Source organism: Microcaecilia unicolor, chromosome 2, assembly GCF_901765095.1.
Source record: "Microcaecilia unicolor chromosome 2, aMicUni1.1, whole genome shotgun sequence".
NCBI classification, from domain to species: Eukaryota; Metazoa; Chordata; class Amphibia; order Gymnophiona; family Siphonopidae; genus Microcaecilia; species Microcaecilia unicolor.
This window is the reverse complement of record NC_044032.1, coordinates 571,330,235-571,346,435: the sequence shown is the minus strand read 5'-3', so window position 1 is coordinate 571,346,435 and position 16,201 is coordinate 571,330,235. Positions and strand designations below refer to the sequence as shown.

General features: G+C 41.2%; 1 protein-coding gene across 1 annotated transcript in view; it reads left to right on the top strand.

Moving 5' to 3' along the window:
* The window catches only part of KLKB1 (kallikrein B1), a 194,811-nt gene that overhangs the window by 120,988 nt on the left and 57,622 nt on the right, over positions 1 to 16,201 (top strand). The window contains exons 19-21 of the mRNA XM_030192212.1: positions 726 to 835; positions 948 to 1,107; positions 1,201 to 1,313. Coding sequence (XP_030048072.1) covers positions 726 to 835; positions 948 to 1,107; positions 1,201 to 1,313 — 383 coding nt within the window. The remainder of the gene's footprint in view (positions 1 to 725; positions 836 to 947; positions 1,108 to 1,200; positions 1,314 to 16,201) is intronic.

The window sequence follows — 16,201 nt, the reverse complement described above, 5'->3', positions numbered from 1 at the left end:
TCAAGATTATTAGTAGGAGGCGGGAGGAGAGTCTATGATTAATTCATGAGCACTAGTGAGTGGTTCACCTCAGGGTGAAGTGATAACAGTTGTGCCATTTGTATGAGACTCTATCCCATTTAATTTAATTTGATTTATATAGCTAACTTGTTGAATACTTGGGCAGCTATTTGTTGATATCCTAGAAATAAGCAGTGAATTTTCCTCAAGTCCATCTTAATAAAGGCTTATGGAATTTTCTTTTAGGAAGTGATCCAGACCTTTTTTAAACCCCGCTAAGCTAACTGGTCTTACCACATTCTCTGGCAACGAATTCCAGAGTTTAGTTACACGTTGAGTGAAGAAATGTTTTCTCCAATTTGTTTTAAATTTATTACTTAGCAATTTCATTGCGTGCCCCCTAGTCCAAGTATTTTTGGAAAGACTAAACCTTTCCTTGACCTATCAATGAAAAGACATAACCTAAAAACAGAATAGATAAAGAATGAACAACTGATATGAATAGTAGTGATTTTCCAGACCATGTGATTAAACAAAATTTACTGTAATGCAAATTAGAAAATTATAAAAATGGCCTTTACAGCCAGTCCAGTAGACTCTGCATGTGGTTTGTTTAAAATAATTCATAGATCTGACATCACATGAAACTAGTTGTATATAATTGTTTTCACTTTTTTTTTTTCGCTTTGAGTACCATATGATTAACATTACAATTTTCCTTTTAGGTATTCTTGCTTCCTTAAGACCTCTAGAACTGGAACTCCAACTGCACCTCAAGCAAAAGAAAATGCTCTTTCAGGTTTCAGTCAACTAAGATGCAGAAAAGAAAAGTCTGGTAATGCATTGTTCCAAGGAGATACCGTTTATTATTGATTCTGACCAGTTCTGACTTCAATTTATAAGAGCATTGATACATATCCATTGCCTTAATTTGTTCTTGTTTTCAGCCTGCCATCGTTTAAATTTCTTGAATGTTGACTTTTTGGGAGATGAACTGGCTGTGGCCAACGTTAATGGGGCCAACGAGTGTCAACAGCTTTGTACAAACACTATCCGTTGCCAATTTTTCACATATAATTCAACTCAAGAAGAATGCAGGCAAAAACAGTAAGGCAGTTTCTTCACACTACCTGAATTAAAGTTGATTGAAGGGATTCTGGGTTCCACAAGAAGATAAAACCTTGTTCATTTTTTCTTTAGATGCAAATGTTACCTCAGGATGACTTCAAATGGATTTCCAACTGGAATACAGCACAGATTAGGAAGCATTTCTGGTTTCTCCAGAAGGATATGCAAAATAACAACAAATGATGGTAATTTATTTATTTATTTATTTGCATTTGTATCCTGCATTTTCCTACCTATTTGCAGGCTCAATGTGGCTTACATAGTTTTGTTATGACATTGTTATTCCAGGGTGTCAGATACAATTAATAATGTGCAAAGATTACTTAAGGGAAGAAAGAAGGAAAGTATTAAGCGGGTAAGTGTAGAGGTGGACTTTCATAGTTGGGTGGGTTAGTGAAGTGGATTAGTAGGATTGTAGGTTCTCTTTGTAAGCTTTGTTGAAGAAATATGTCTTCAGAGATTTGCGAAAGTTGGTTATTTCGTTGATTGTTCTCAAGTCTACCAGGGTGGTCTGATGATCTCAAGGAGGAAGTTAAAGGGGCTGCTGCATGCAAAAACTAAGAAGTATTGAGGTACCATGCACAAGCATTACAAGAGGTTAAATCATGGCAGTGTTTTTGCAGCAATGCCTGCATCCTGAGTGTATCAACTTTGCAAAGAAGAGAGATAAAAACATATAAATGTACAATGCAATGAAATAAAAAAAATCCATAAGTAATCATATCATTACAAAATAATATCACAACCAATAATTCAAACATAATCCAAATAGGTAAAGCTAGATCTGGATGTTGTTTATGCCACTAAAATTGTATAAATAACAAACATACATTGATGTATGGAACAGGGCAAACAAAACTTTATGATACAGACAAGAGTGTGAAGGGAAGATTAATTACATAAATAGAGAGGGGGACCCAGGCCTATATCCCACTCTGTTATACTTGTGGTGGAAAGTGTGAACCCTCCAAAACTCACCAAAACCTTACTGTACCCAACTGTACATGACTATAATAGCCCTTATGGCTGCAAGTGGCACCTAAATGTGGGTTTTAGAGGGCTCACTATACAATATAAGGGGGTAATGATCAGATGTCTACCTGGGACCTTTTATGTGCAGTGCACTGCAGTGCTCCCTAGGGTGCCTGATTGCTCTGTTGGGATGTCTGTGTGGCCAGTCTACTAAGAATGCTGGCTCCTCCTACATCTCAATGGCTTGATTTTGTACATTTTTCACTTGGACATTTTTTCTTTAAAAATGGACCAAAACGAAACACACACTGAGCACAAAAACTTCTAGCAAATGCCCATTTTCAAAACAAAAAAGAAACATTTTTCTGTTTCGAAACTCGCTATATTCACTACTTGAATTTGGGACGTTTTGAGGGGCATAATCGAACAGAAACGCCTATCTCCATGGGCGTTTATCTCCGAGAACGGGTCCGTGAAGGGGCGGACCCAAGCGTATTTTCGAAAAAATTAGACGTCCATGTTTTATTCGCCAAGTTGTGAGCTGGGCGTTTTTGCTTTTCAGCGATAATGGACAATGAAATCGCCCAGCTCAAAAACGAATAAATCCAAGGCATTTGTTCGTGGGAGGGGCCAGGAGTCGTAGTGCACTGGTCCCCCTAACATGCCAGGACACCAACCAGGCACCCTAGGGGGCACTTTTACAAAAACAGAACAAAAGGTAAAAGAGCTCCCAGGTGCATAGCACCCTTCCCTTGTGTGTAGAGCCCCCCAAATCCCCCTCAAAACCCACTGCCCACAAGTCTACACCATTACTATAGCCCTAAGGAGTGAAGGGGGCACCTACATGTGGGTACAGTGGGTTCGGGGGTGGGGGGGGTTGGACGACTAAGCATTAAGCAGCACAATTGTAACAGGTAGGGGGGGGATTGGCCTGGGTCCACCTGCCTGAAGTCCACTGCACCCCCTAACAACTGCTCCAGGGACCTGCATACTGCTGCCAGGGAGGTGGGTATGACATTTGAGGGTCAAAATAAAAAGTTGTGAAACATCATTTTTTGAGGTGGGAGGGGGTTTATGACCACTGGGGGAGTCAGGGGAGGTCATCCCCGATTCCCTCCAGTGGTCATCTGGTCATTTAGGGCACTTTTTGGGGCCTTATTCGTGAAAAAACAGGGTCCAGGAAAAGTGCCCTAAATTCTAGCTAAAAACGCATACTTTTGTCCCATTATCTGTGAAATGCGCCCATCTCTGTTCGGCAGATAACCACGCCCCAGTTCCGCCTTCGCCACACCTCTGACACGCCCCCATCAACTTTGTCCGCATCCGCGACGGAGTGCAGTTGAAAACGTCCAAAATCGACTTTCGATTATACCGCTTTATTCATTTTTGTGAGATAAACGCCCATCTCCCGATTTAGGTCGGAACTTGGGCGTTTTTCTCGTTCGATTATAAGCTGGTTTGAGCACAACGCTTAAAGTTGGATTTAAACTTTATATCAAAAATGGCCCTCATTATCACAGCTATAAATAGCTTCAAAATCTTTTCTGGCAAATCAGGCATTACAATATATGCTTGTAAAAATAAAAAAAGAGATATATGGTTATGTGGACAGATTGGGACATTAAAGTCTGCTGTCACATTGTATGCAATTAATCTTCTCTTCACTCTTGTCTGTATCATAAAGTTCTAAGTTTGCCCATGATTCTAGTCAGTGAATATCCTATTGTTCGATACATCAGTGGTACCGGAAGATTGGAAGGTGGCTAATGTAACGCTGATTTTTAAAAAAGGTTCCAGGGGAGATCCGGGAAATTATATACCAGTGAGTCTGACGTCGGTGCTGGGGAAAATGGTAGAGACTATTATCAAAAACAAAATTACAGAGCACATCCTGTTGGAATGTAATTGTATTTTTACATGCATTGCCTGTCACCTATTATTTCTCTGTGATTACTCTGTGACCTCTGATGTGAATTACTTAGAGAGGTCACACAGCTATGTAACTTCCTGTGGGGGATAGATGCAGCACATGCAGCACATGGAGCTCATGGAGCTCATGATCTCTCCTAACCTGAGAGGATCTATGGTGGTGTGAGCATCCATTACCATCTAAGCACATGGAAGGAGCTGATAAGACAAATGTATAGTAATATGTATATATAAGCCTGTCTGATTATAATCTAACTACAAACTGTGAGTAAACAGATGTTTTGTTACTTCAACTTTAAAGTGACTCAGCAGTGAATTATTCAGGGGTGAATGAGAGAGAGATGAAGAAAGAAATTAACATTTCTAAAGCTGAAGCTGTGTGTACTAAAATCTGCTAATTATTTACTACAAATAATCCAACAAAAGGGTTATGGGCCCAGGTCCAGGAATTGAAAAAGAAGAGAAATATTACCAGGCAGAAAAAAAGGCCACATTTTTCTCTTAAGTTTTAAAGGAAAGATTCAGTCTGTCTCTCTCTCCCCCCACACAGCAGACAGAAGGCTAAGAAAATGGCTGAGGGAAGAAATTCACCATTGTTCTATTCTCTCAAGGTGCCTAAATTAACTGAGTTTAATTATCAGCAGTGGGAATTAAGATTCATATGTTTCCTTCGAGCAAAAAGATTAGATATATGCTTAGACCAAGACAGAACAGCTGAAAATATGGCTGAATGGGACAATGCAAACTATTATGTGAAGTGCATGCTTTTGGAAGCTCTCTCAGAGAAACAAGCCATATTAGTGGAGGGAAAAGATACACCAAAGGACATTTTACATAAACTGAGAACTATGTATGCAACTACATATGCAAAGCAGCAACCAATTTGGCTGGCAGAGTTGAATGAAACCAAATTAAGGGATAAAAGTAAATGTAATGATCACATTATGCATCTTATGTCTTCATTTCAAAAGCTAGAACTTTCTGGAATTCCCATGTGTGATGCATTGAAAAGAGCATTTCTTTTTACCTCACTATCAAAGAAGTTTGATGTTTTTAGGTCTGTAAATGAGGCCATTGAAGGGCAATCTTTTGAACAGACAACATCAAAACTAAGGCAGGAATGCATAATAAATGATTCTGAGGAGATGTGTTCTCAAAGCAAGTCAGAGAGAAATGAAACAAATTTCTTGGCAAAGAACAGAGGAAGGCGGAGCTATGGGAAAACTCCACCCAAGGGCAAGCTGATTTGCTACTCATGTGGAAAGGAGGGACATGTATCTAAATGGTGTAAGGAAACACAAAACACTCCCTCTAGCTCACCTAAGCCAATGGAACTAAAGAATTTTCAAACCAGGAAATGTATGAAGGACAAAGATAAACACAAGGGCTTTCTAATGGCAGAAAAATCTTTGACTATGGTAAATAATAATTCAAATGAAAGTACTTGGATTTTGGATTCGGGGAGCACATGCCATTTAACCAATTCTAAGGATTTCTTTCAGGAAATGTGTCCAGAAGAAGGTATTCTTAAAACTGCAAACGCAGGGACTGCTAAGATCCAAGCAAAAGGTATTGGATTCTTAAAATGCAAAGTGTCTAATGAAGTTAAAGAAATTCCTGTAAGTGATGTCTTGTATATTCCCCAAGCAGTTTGCAATATGCTTAGTGTATCTACATTAGATAAGAAGGGATTTGTGATTCATTTTGAAAACAGTAAGTGCACAATCTCTAAAAATGATGAAGTGTATGCTGAAGCTTTTATGCATAATGATGTTTATAAACTGAGCATTTCAGGTGAAGCCTCACATATGGCGCAAGTAAGGAAGAATGATGGTAAATGTAGTCTGGAAATCTGGCACAGCCGCCTGGGACATCGTGATTCTAAGGTGATCCAGGATCTTTACAGTAAGCAACTAGCCACTGACATTCAGATAAGTGCAGATGCTGGTAAAATGGAGAAATGCATAGACTGTGTTACTCAAAAAGGTGTGAGACCCTCATTTCCTGCATACACAGGAAATAGGAGTAATAAAGTGCTGGACTTAATACACAGTGACTTATGTGGACCGTTTAATATCCCATCATTGGGAAATAACAGATTTGTGCTAATATTCTTGGATGATTTCTCTAGATATTGTGTGGCCTATTTGCTGAAAGAGAAAAGTCAAGTCACAGACATGCTGAAGAAATACGTAGCCATGGTGAGCAATAAATTTGAAAGAAAACCAAAGGTTCTTCAGACCGACAATGGTGGTGAGTTCACTTCACAAAGCATGCGCACATTTCTAGAACAAGAAGGCATTCAGCATATCACAACAGTAGCTTATACACCAGAGCAAAATTCTGTTGCAGAGAGAAAATTTAGGTCACTTGTGGAAATGACCAGATGTATGCTGTCAGATAGCAATCTCCCTAAAAGACTATGGGGGGAAGCCATTCTCACAGCAGTGTACCTACAAAACAGAATGCCAACTAAAGGCGCTGAGCGCACACCACATGAGACATGGCATGGTAGGAAGCCAAACCTGTCACACATAAGAACATTTGGAAGTACAGCATATGCTCATGTACCAAAGCAAAGAAGGCATAAGCTGGATTCCACAACAGAAAGGGGCATTTTAGTTGGCTATGCTCCAGGACACAAAGGATATAGAATTTTGAATCTGAAAACTGGCATTGTTGGCATAAGACATGTTACATATTTTGATGAAAACAAAAGGGTTGATAAAGGCTGGATTATCCCAGATGAGCCTTATCATCCAGAATATGAAACTAGAACCATAATAGACATGCCAGTGTATATAAATGCCATACCAAGGCAGATGTCTGAAAGCAACTCATCTGTATCTAACGAGGAACAGGCAGAGGAAACAGACACAGAAAGGATCATTGAAGAAGACAGTACAGTTGGAGAAGGGGAATCAATTGGAGAAGAACTCTCAGATTTAGAGGATGCGGAAAGGTCAGACCAACCTGTTGTCAGACGCTCATCCAGGGAAAACAAAGGTGTTCCACCCCAAGACTGTCTTACCTAACAAAGTCAGCAGAAGCTCAAGAGCCCTTAACATGGGATGAGATTGAGAAAATGCCAGCAGAAGAAGCTGCTGAATGGCATAAAGCTGCACAAGAAGAAATTGATGCATTGGATAAAAATAATACTTGGATTCTTACAAAATTACCTCCTGGCAAGAAAGCTATAGGATGCAAATGGGTATTCAAGTTAAAAAGGAATGCACAAGGAAAAGTGGAAAGGTATAAAGCCAGATTAGTGGCAAAGGGATATCTTCAAAAATATGGAGAAGATTTTGATGAAGTGTTTGCACCTGTAGTGAAACACACGACAATAAGAACACTTCTGAGCATTGCAGTCTCAAAAGGCATGCAAGTCAAACACATTGATGTGAAAACAGCGTTTCTTCACGGAGATATAACTGAAGACTTGTACATGGAACAACCAACAGGTTTCATAAATACAAAACAAAGACAGCTAGTGTGTAAATTAAACAAAGGTCTTTATGGATTAAAGCAAAGTGCAAAATGTTGGAATGATAAATTGCATGAAATATTGACAAATTTAGGATTTAAGCAAGGTGAAGCAGATAAATGTTTGTACACTAGGTGCACAAATGGACAATATGCATACATTTTAGCTTTTGTTGATGATCTGCTCATTGCAAACAAAAGTGAGCAAGAGTACAAGGACATTGTAAAGTGTTTAAACCTCAATGTTGAGATAAAAGAACTTGGTAATGTGTCATACTATCTTGGTATAGAAATTGAGAAACAAAATGATGGTTCTTATCTTCTAAGCCAGAAGCAGAAAATAAATGAGCTTATTGAAAGTTTAGGTATGCAAGATGCCCAAGTTGTAAGCACTCCCATGATCACTGATTTTCTGAAGGATGAAACAGTAAGAGAACCTTTACCAGATAACATCCAATATAGATCAGCCATAGGTAAGCTTTTATATCTAGCTACCACATACAGGGCTGATATAGCAAATGCAGTAGGAATTTTGAGCAGAAGGGTCAGCTCACCTACCAAATCAGATTGGACTGCAGTTAAAAGGATGGTAAGGTATTTAAAGGGTACCATTGATTGTAAATTAAAGATTTCAGCCAATAGTAATCCAAAACTAATATGTTACTGTGATTCAGATTGGGCAGGGGATCATTCTGATTATAAATCCACAAGTGGATATGTGTTTATGTATGGAAATGTACAAATTTCATGGGCCAGTCATAAACAAAGTATTGTGAGTTTGTCTTCTACAGAAGCTGAATATGTGGCTGTATCGGAAGCGTGCAGAGAACTGATGTGGATTGAAAAAACTTTTGCTGGATTTCGGAATAGCTGAAAAGAGACCAATCCAGATAATGGAAGATAATCAGAGCTGCATCCGACTGTCACAGAATGACAAGGTTCAGTCACGCACCAAGCACATCGCAACGAAATACCACAACGTGCGAGAGTTGGCGAAAGAAGGGGTCATCAGTCTACACTATTGTCACACCAGTGAGATGACAGCTGACATCATGACCAAACCGTTACCCAGAGAACGTTTTGTGAATCTGCGTATAAAGCTTGGACTTTGTATGAATAAATAATTGCATGACAGTTATGCATGAGAAGGGGTTTGTTGGAATGTAATTGTATTTTTACATGCATTGCCTGTCACCTATTATTTCTCTGTGATTACTCTGTGACCTCTGATGTGAATTACTTAGAGAGGTCACACAGCTATGTAACTTCCTGTGGGGGATAGATGCAGCACATGCAGCACATGGAGCTCATGGAGCTCATGATCTCTCCTAACCTGAGAGGATCTATGGTGGTGTGAGCATCCATTACCATCTAAGCACATGGAAGGAGCTGATAAGACAAATGTATAGTAATATGTATATATAAGCCTGTCTGATTATAATCTAACTACAAACTGTGAGTAAACAGATGTTTTGTTACTTCAACTTTAAAGTGACTCAGCAGTGAATTATTCAGGGGTGAATGAGAGAGAGATGAAGAAAGAAATTAACATTTCTAAAGCTGAAGCTGTGTGTACTAAAATCTGCTAATTATTTACTACAAATAATCCAACACATCCGAGGACATGGATTACTGAAACCAAGTCAGCACGGCTTTTGTGTGGGGAAATCTTGCCTGACCAATTTACTTCAATTCTTTGAAGGAGTAAACAAACATGTGGACAAAGGGGAGTCGGTTGATATTGTGTATCTGGATTTTCAAAAGGCGTTTGACCAGGTACTTCATGAAAGGCTACAGAGGAAATTGGAGGGTCATGGGATAGGAGGAAATGTCCTATTGTGGATTAAAATCTGGTTGAAGGATAGGAAACAGAGAGTGGGGTTAAATGGGCAGTATTCACAATGGAGAAGGGTAGTTAGTGGGGTTCCTCAGGGGTCTGTGCTAAGACCGCTGCTTTTTAACATATTTATAAATGACTTAGAGATGGGAGTAACTAGCAATGTAATTAAATTTTCTGATGACACAAAGTTATTCAAAGTCATTAACTCGCGACAGGATTGTGAAAAATTACAGAAGGACCTTACAAGACTGGGAGACAGGGAGGCTAAATGGCAGATGACATTTAATGTGAGCAAATGCAAGGTGATGCATGTGGGAAAAAAGAACCCGAATTATAGCTATATCATGCAAGGTTCCACGTTAGGAGTTACGGACCAAGAAAGGGATCTGGGTGTCGTCGTCGATAATACACTGAAACCTTCTGCTCAGTGTGCTGCTGCGGCTAGGAAAGCGAATAGAATGTTGGGTATCATTAGGAAGGGTATGGAAAACAGGTATGAGGATGTTATAATGCCGTTGTATCGCTCCATGGTGCGACCGCACCTTGAGTACTGTGTTCAATTCTGGTCGCCGCATCTCAAGAAAGATATAGTAGAATTGGAAAAGGTGCAGCGAAGGGCGACTAAAATGATAGCGGGGATGGGACGACTTCCCTATGAAGAAAGACTAAGGAGGCTAGGGCTTTTCAGCTTGGAGAAGAGATGGCTGAGGGGAGACATGATAGAGGTATATAAAATATTGAGTGGAGTGGAATGGGTGGATGTGAAGCATCTGTTCACGCTTTCCAAAAATACTAGGACTAGGGGGCATGCGATGAAACTACAGTGTAGTAAATTTAAAACAAATCGGAGAAACTTTTTCTTCACCCAACGCATAATTAAACTCTGGAATTTGTTGCCGGAGAATGTGGTGAAGGCGGTTAGCTTAGCAGAGTTTAAAAAGGGGCTAGATGGTTTCCTAAAGGACAAGTCCATAAACCGCTACTAAATGGACTTGGGAAAAATCCACAATTCCAGGAATAACGTGTATAGCATGTTTGTACGTTTGGGAAGCTTGCCAGATGCCCTTGGCCTGAATTGGCCGCTGTCGTGGACAGGATGCTGGGCTCGATGGACCTTTGGTCTTTTCCCAGTGTGGCATTACTTATGTACTTAAGTTTATTATTTATACAATTGTATTAGCATAGACAGCATATTGTGCACCGCAGCATTGTTTTATGTACGTACTTCGTCCAGTTCTGTCTTTACCTATTTGGATTATATTTGTATTATTGCTTATGATATTATTTTTGTAATGATATGATTACTTATGGATTGCTTATTTCACTGCATTGTGGGGCCCTTTTACTAAAGGGTTGGCACAGCAACAGTCTTGCCGTGTACCAATTTAGAACTACCACTGGGCTACTGCCCCCAGCGCACGCCATTTCTGGCACTACAAATATATTTTCTATTTTTGTAGCACTGATGCTTACCCGGATGTCCAGTTACTGCTGGGTTAGCGCGGAAGCCCTTACCACCACCTCAGTGGGTGGTAGTGAGTGATCCCCCCGAAATGGCTTTGTGACAAGTGGTTGGTTCACTTACTGCACGGCCATTTCTTTTCCAGGAAAAAGACAGCCTTTTACCCACTGTGGAAAAGGGGGCCTCAGCGCGCGTCAAAACCATAAGCTGACGCTAGCGCAGGCCCCCTTTTACTGCAGCTTAGTAAAAGGACCCCTGTTCTTTGACATGTTTTTATCTCTATATCGTCATAAGGTTGATAGACTCCTGACACAAGCATTGTTGCCGAAACATGGCCTTGTCATCTTTTCAAGATGTGGAACAGAGACATTTTAATAAATAATTTTGTTTTAACCTCTTGGAATCCTTGTTCATGGTACCTCACTACTTTTTCTCGTTTCTGTATACCCGTGAGGCTCATTGTTACTCGTTTGTTCTGCATGCAAAAGGTAACCACCAATCCGAGAATCACTTCCTACTACCCACTAGGAAGTCCACCTGATAGGGTCCAAGAGGTATATGGAGTGTAAACCACCATCCTGACCCTTTAAAAGATAGCAGGGCCAACATGAAGCCAGCTATATTTATGTCGTTGTGGCTAGAAATGCATTATATTCCTGTCTGCAGCAATACAAAAGTAAATTTACTGCTGATTCACTAACCAGAAGTATTGAGTTATACTGCAGGTTACCAGATACTGTTGCTAATTTTCATGTGTTTAAATAGTGGGGATGTGCATTAATTTGAAACTATATAGGAATGTCAACGATATTTCTCATGTTGTTTCATGTCATTGGCAAATAAAAATAAGCAGAAAAACATAAAGCCCTGGATTCTTTATATCACGCCTTAATTTCCACATGGAAATCAAAGAGTATCCTAGAATGATGCATGTAACTTAATTGGTTGACTAGCTAATCACTGCTGTTAAGTGGTTGTTAACCAGTAATTTACGTGCAGAACTCTCTAAGTGTATTCTGTAACATGGTGCGCATAAATTACTACTACTACTACTACTTAACATTTCAGAATATACCTGCTCTGCACCTAATTTAGGTGTCAGGATTTACACCAAGCAAAACTTGGCCTAAATGGACGTCACCAAATTTGGTCACTTGGACAGGCGCTCGGCGTATTCTATATACCGTGTGGAAATTTAAGCCTATTCTATAAAATGTAGGCATACTTTAGAGAATACGCTTGTGTATTTCTCTGCTACGTGGATTTTACAGGCGTCATATGTAGAATCTGGCTCAAAATGTCATGTTTTGCGTATGCTGTCAATAGTACACTATTCACATAGAGTGTACCCTATATACAAACAGTGCATACTCGTTCAGAAAGAATGCTTCTCAATAGTGCGGGCATGAGAGACCATGGCACATGCCATCAATAGTGTATGTGTGCACTTTTGGGAAAGAGTCACACAGTTATGTAATAATTTAGTAAATGTTGGCAGATAAAGACCTACATGGTCCATTCAGTCTGCCCAACAAGGTGGCTGGAGTTGAATCTGGCACTCTGCACCAGTTCCACTTCTTCTTGATTTAACATTGGTATACTTAAGGGCTCATTTTTGAAAGAGAACAATATCCAAAAAGTGTCATAACGCAGCATGTGGCCAAATTTCTTCTCAAAACGTCCAAAACGGTATTTTCAAAATCTGTTTTGCAGACGTTTATCTATGCAATTCGTCTCTAGTGCATCCAAATCACAAAGGGGCATGTTGGAGGTGTGATTAGCATGTCCCTAACATTTGGATGTTTTACAGCCATAATGAAACAAAACGAAAATGTCTAGGGATGAAACTTAATGTTATGATGTGGACCTATTTTTAGAATGAATAAGGCACAATGAGTTGCCCTAAATGACCACTGGAGGGAATCAGAGATGATCCCCTTACTGCCCCAGAGGTCACTGACCCCCTCCCACCCCCCAAAGATATGAATAAAAATAGCACTTACCAGCATCTATGAGAGCTTCAGATATTATAGCCAGATCTATTAGAGCAGCAAGCAGGTCCCTGGAGTAGTGTAGTGATCAGTACAGTACACTAGAGAGAAGGACCCAGGCCTATATCTCCATCTACCTGTTACACTTGTGGTGGAAAGTTTGAACCCTCCATCACTCACTAAAAAACCCTACTGTACCCACATATATATGACTCCTTCATCCATAAGGGCTATTGTAGTGGTGTACAGTTGGGGGGCAGTGGTTTTGGAGGGCTCAGCAGACAAGATAAAGGAGTAATGGTGAAATGTTTACCTGGGAGCTTTTATGTGAAGTCCACAGCAGTGTCCCGTAGGGTGGCCCACTGCTCTCCTGGGATGCCTGTGTATCCAGTCTACTAAGAATGCTGGCTCCTCCTACATCCCAATGGCTTGATTTTCTATGTTTTTCACTTGTATGGGTTTTTTTGTGTGAAAATGGACCAAAAAGATAAATACACAGAGCACAAAAACATGTTACACGTGGTACTTTCAAAGAAAAAAAAAGTTTTGCTATTTCAAAAATGGCTATATTTCTTATTCGGATTTGAGATGTTTAGCACAAAACATCCAAAGTCCGACTTAGATGTCATATCAAAAATGCTACTACTACTACTCATCATTTCTATAGTGCTACTAGACGTACGCAACGCTGTACACTTGAACATAAAGAGACAGTCCCTGCTCAACAGAGCTTACTATCTAATTAGGACAGACAAACAGGACAAATAAGAGATAAGGGAATTACTAAGGTGGGGATGATAAAATAAGGGTACTGAACAAGTGAGTAAGGGTTAGGAGTTAAAAGCAGCATAAAAAAGGTGGGCTTTAAGCCTAGACTTGAAGACGGCCAGAGATGGAGCTTGACGTACTGGCTCAGGAAGTCTATTCCAGACATATGGTGCAGCAAGATAAAAGGAACGGAGTCTGGAGTTAGCGGTGGTGGAGAAGGGGATATGCCTCTCTTAATCTCTGTCTCTCCCTGCCAATGTTGGAGCAGAAACAGTAGAAGTGTGCACAGCACTAGTCCTACTGCAGTTTCATCGAAGCCCACTCCAGCCTCAATCCTAATCTGTTTTTCCATTTATGGGACCCAGAGCATAGAAATCTGCACAGTGCTGGTTTTACTTCCCAATCTCTGAACCTTTCAATAATGTTCACTCTAGTTATGAGGTCATTTAAGTTTTGCTTTAATTGGATTCCATCCTTTTTCTATCTAGTGTTCCTCTATATTTATCCCACTCATTCTTTCATTCCGTCACTGCTTTTGTCTTCACAGCCTCCCCTGGGAGGCAATCCAGGCATCCAATACTCATTCTGTGAAAAAGTCTTTGCTGACATTGACCTCAAGTCATAGCCTCTAGTTCTAGCATTCCCTCATCTCTGGAAAAAGATTCTTTTGCATATTAGTATCTCCCTTATCCCTCCTGTGCTCTAGGGTACAGACACTCCCCCGGATCCTATATAGCATGCCTAGAGATCTGCGCTGAAATCCAGGCAGATTCTATGACAATGTGCATAACTTAATCAGCTTAACAAGCTAAGTAGCGTTGATAACAGCACTTAACAAGCAATAATGAAGACTAATTGGCAATAATTAGAATTTACATGTACAAATCACAAAGCATATCCTGTAATGCACTGCACCCAACTTCTAACGCGCGCAGACAAAAAGGAGCATGGTTATGGGTGGAGAAATGTTTTTTTCGTGGGTATTCTGAAATTTACGTGTGTAGTTATAGAATATGGCCCTCTGAACCTAAATCTACGTGCCGGGATTTATGCCATGTTTTCATTGGTATAAATGGATGCACATTGTTTTAGGCACTGGGATATCAACAAAGCGTATTCTATTATACCGTACCTAAACCTAGGCGCCACTTACAGAATACGCTTAGGCAAGAATGTTTTTCATGTGGATTTTTTAGGCAACATATATAGGATCCGCCTCACTGTGTATACAATGTTTACGAGAACGAGAGGGCATGAAATGAGATTGAAGGGGGGCAGACTCAAGAAGAATGTCAGGAAGTATTTTTTCACGGAGAAGGGTGGTGGATGCTTGGAATGCCCTCCCGCGGGAGGTGGTGGAGATGAAAACGGTAACGGAATTCAAACATGCGTGGGATAAACATAAAGGAATCCTGTGCAGAAGGAAGGGATCCTCAGGAACTTAGCCTAGAATGGGTGGCAGAGCTGGTGGTTGGGAGGCGGGGCTAGTGCTGGGCAGACTTATACGGTCTGTGCCGGGGCTGGTGGTTGGGCGGCGGGGATAGTGCTGGGCAGACTTATTCTGTCTGTGCCAGAGCCAGTGGTGGGAGGCAGGGATAGTGCTGGGCAGACTTATACGGTCTGTGCCAGAGCTGGTGGTGGGAGGCGGGACTGGTAGTTGGGAGGCGAGGATAGTGCTGGGCAGACTTATACAGTCTGTGCCAGAGCTGGTGGTGGGAGGCGGGGTTGGTGGTTGGGAGGCGGGGATAGGGCTGGCCAGACTTATACGGTCTGTGCCCTGAAGAGGACAGTACAAATAAAAAAGTAGCACATATGAATTTATCTTCTTGGGCAGACTGGAAAACTCTTTTTATTGGAAAAAACTAAAAACAAATAACATACAAATCAAAAACAAGCCCCTAGCTATACACGGTCCTCCTATCTATGTACACCCCCTCCCCCTCCTCAATAGTACAGTGGAAACTGTTTATTAGAAAGACCAAAGAAAAAAACTGGACATGCAAATCAAACCCCAGGCTCCTAGCTAGACATGGTCTGCCTATCTATGTACACCCCCTCCTCAATAATACAATGGATCGACCCCCCCCCCCCGACCCCCCACAACCCCTTCAGACAACTGGCACACAATCCCCTGGGAAGCATGTCCCCTCATGGCGGCTTAAGCCTCACGTGTCTCCACCACCTCGAAGCCACCCCCACCCCTTTTTCCACCCTTTCCCACTTTGCCGCTTCCTGCACCGCCCTTACCACATCCCAGCTGACTACCTCCGCCGGCCGGACCTCCTGGTACAGGGACACCCTGCAGCGCGCCATCCAGAGGCAGTACCGCAATATCACCGAAATCAGAAAGCGTGTTACCGGATCCCCGCGTCCCTCTCCACCCTCTGGGCCATACACCCAGTCCGCATAGCTGTAGTTGCGGAAACTGGGGATCTGCAGCAACGAGGAAACCCGGTCAGAGACCTGGACTGTAAATGGGCACCTCACCAGGAAATGCTCCATCGTCTCTTCAGTTCCAGCACATTCCTCCCGTGGGCACCCTCTATCCCGCACATTGCGATATTTCAAATTTCCTCGGACGTACAGTCTACCGTGAAAGGACAGCCACGCCAGGTCTTTATACTTCAC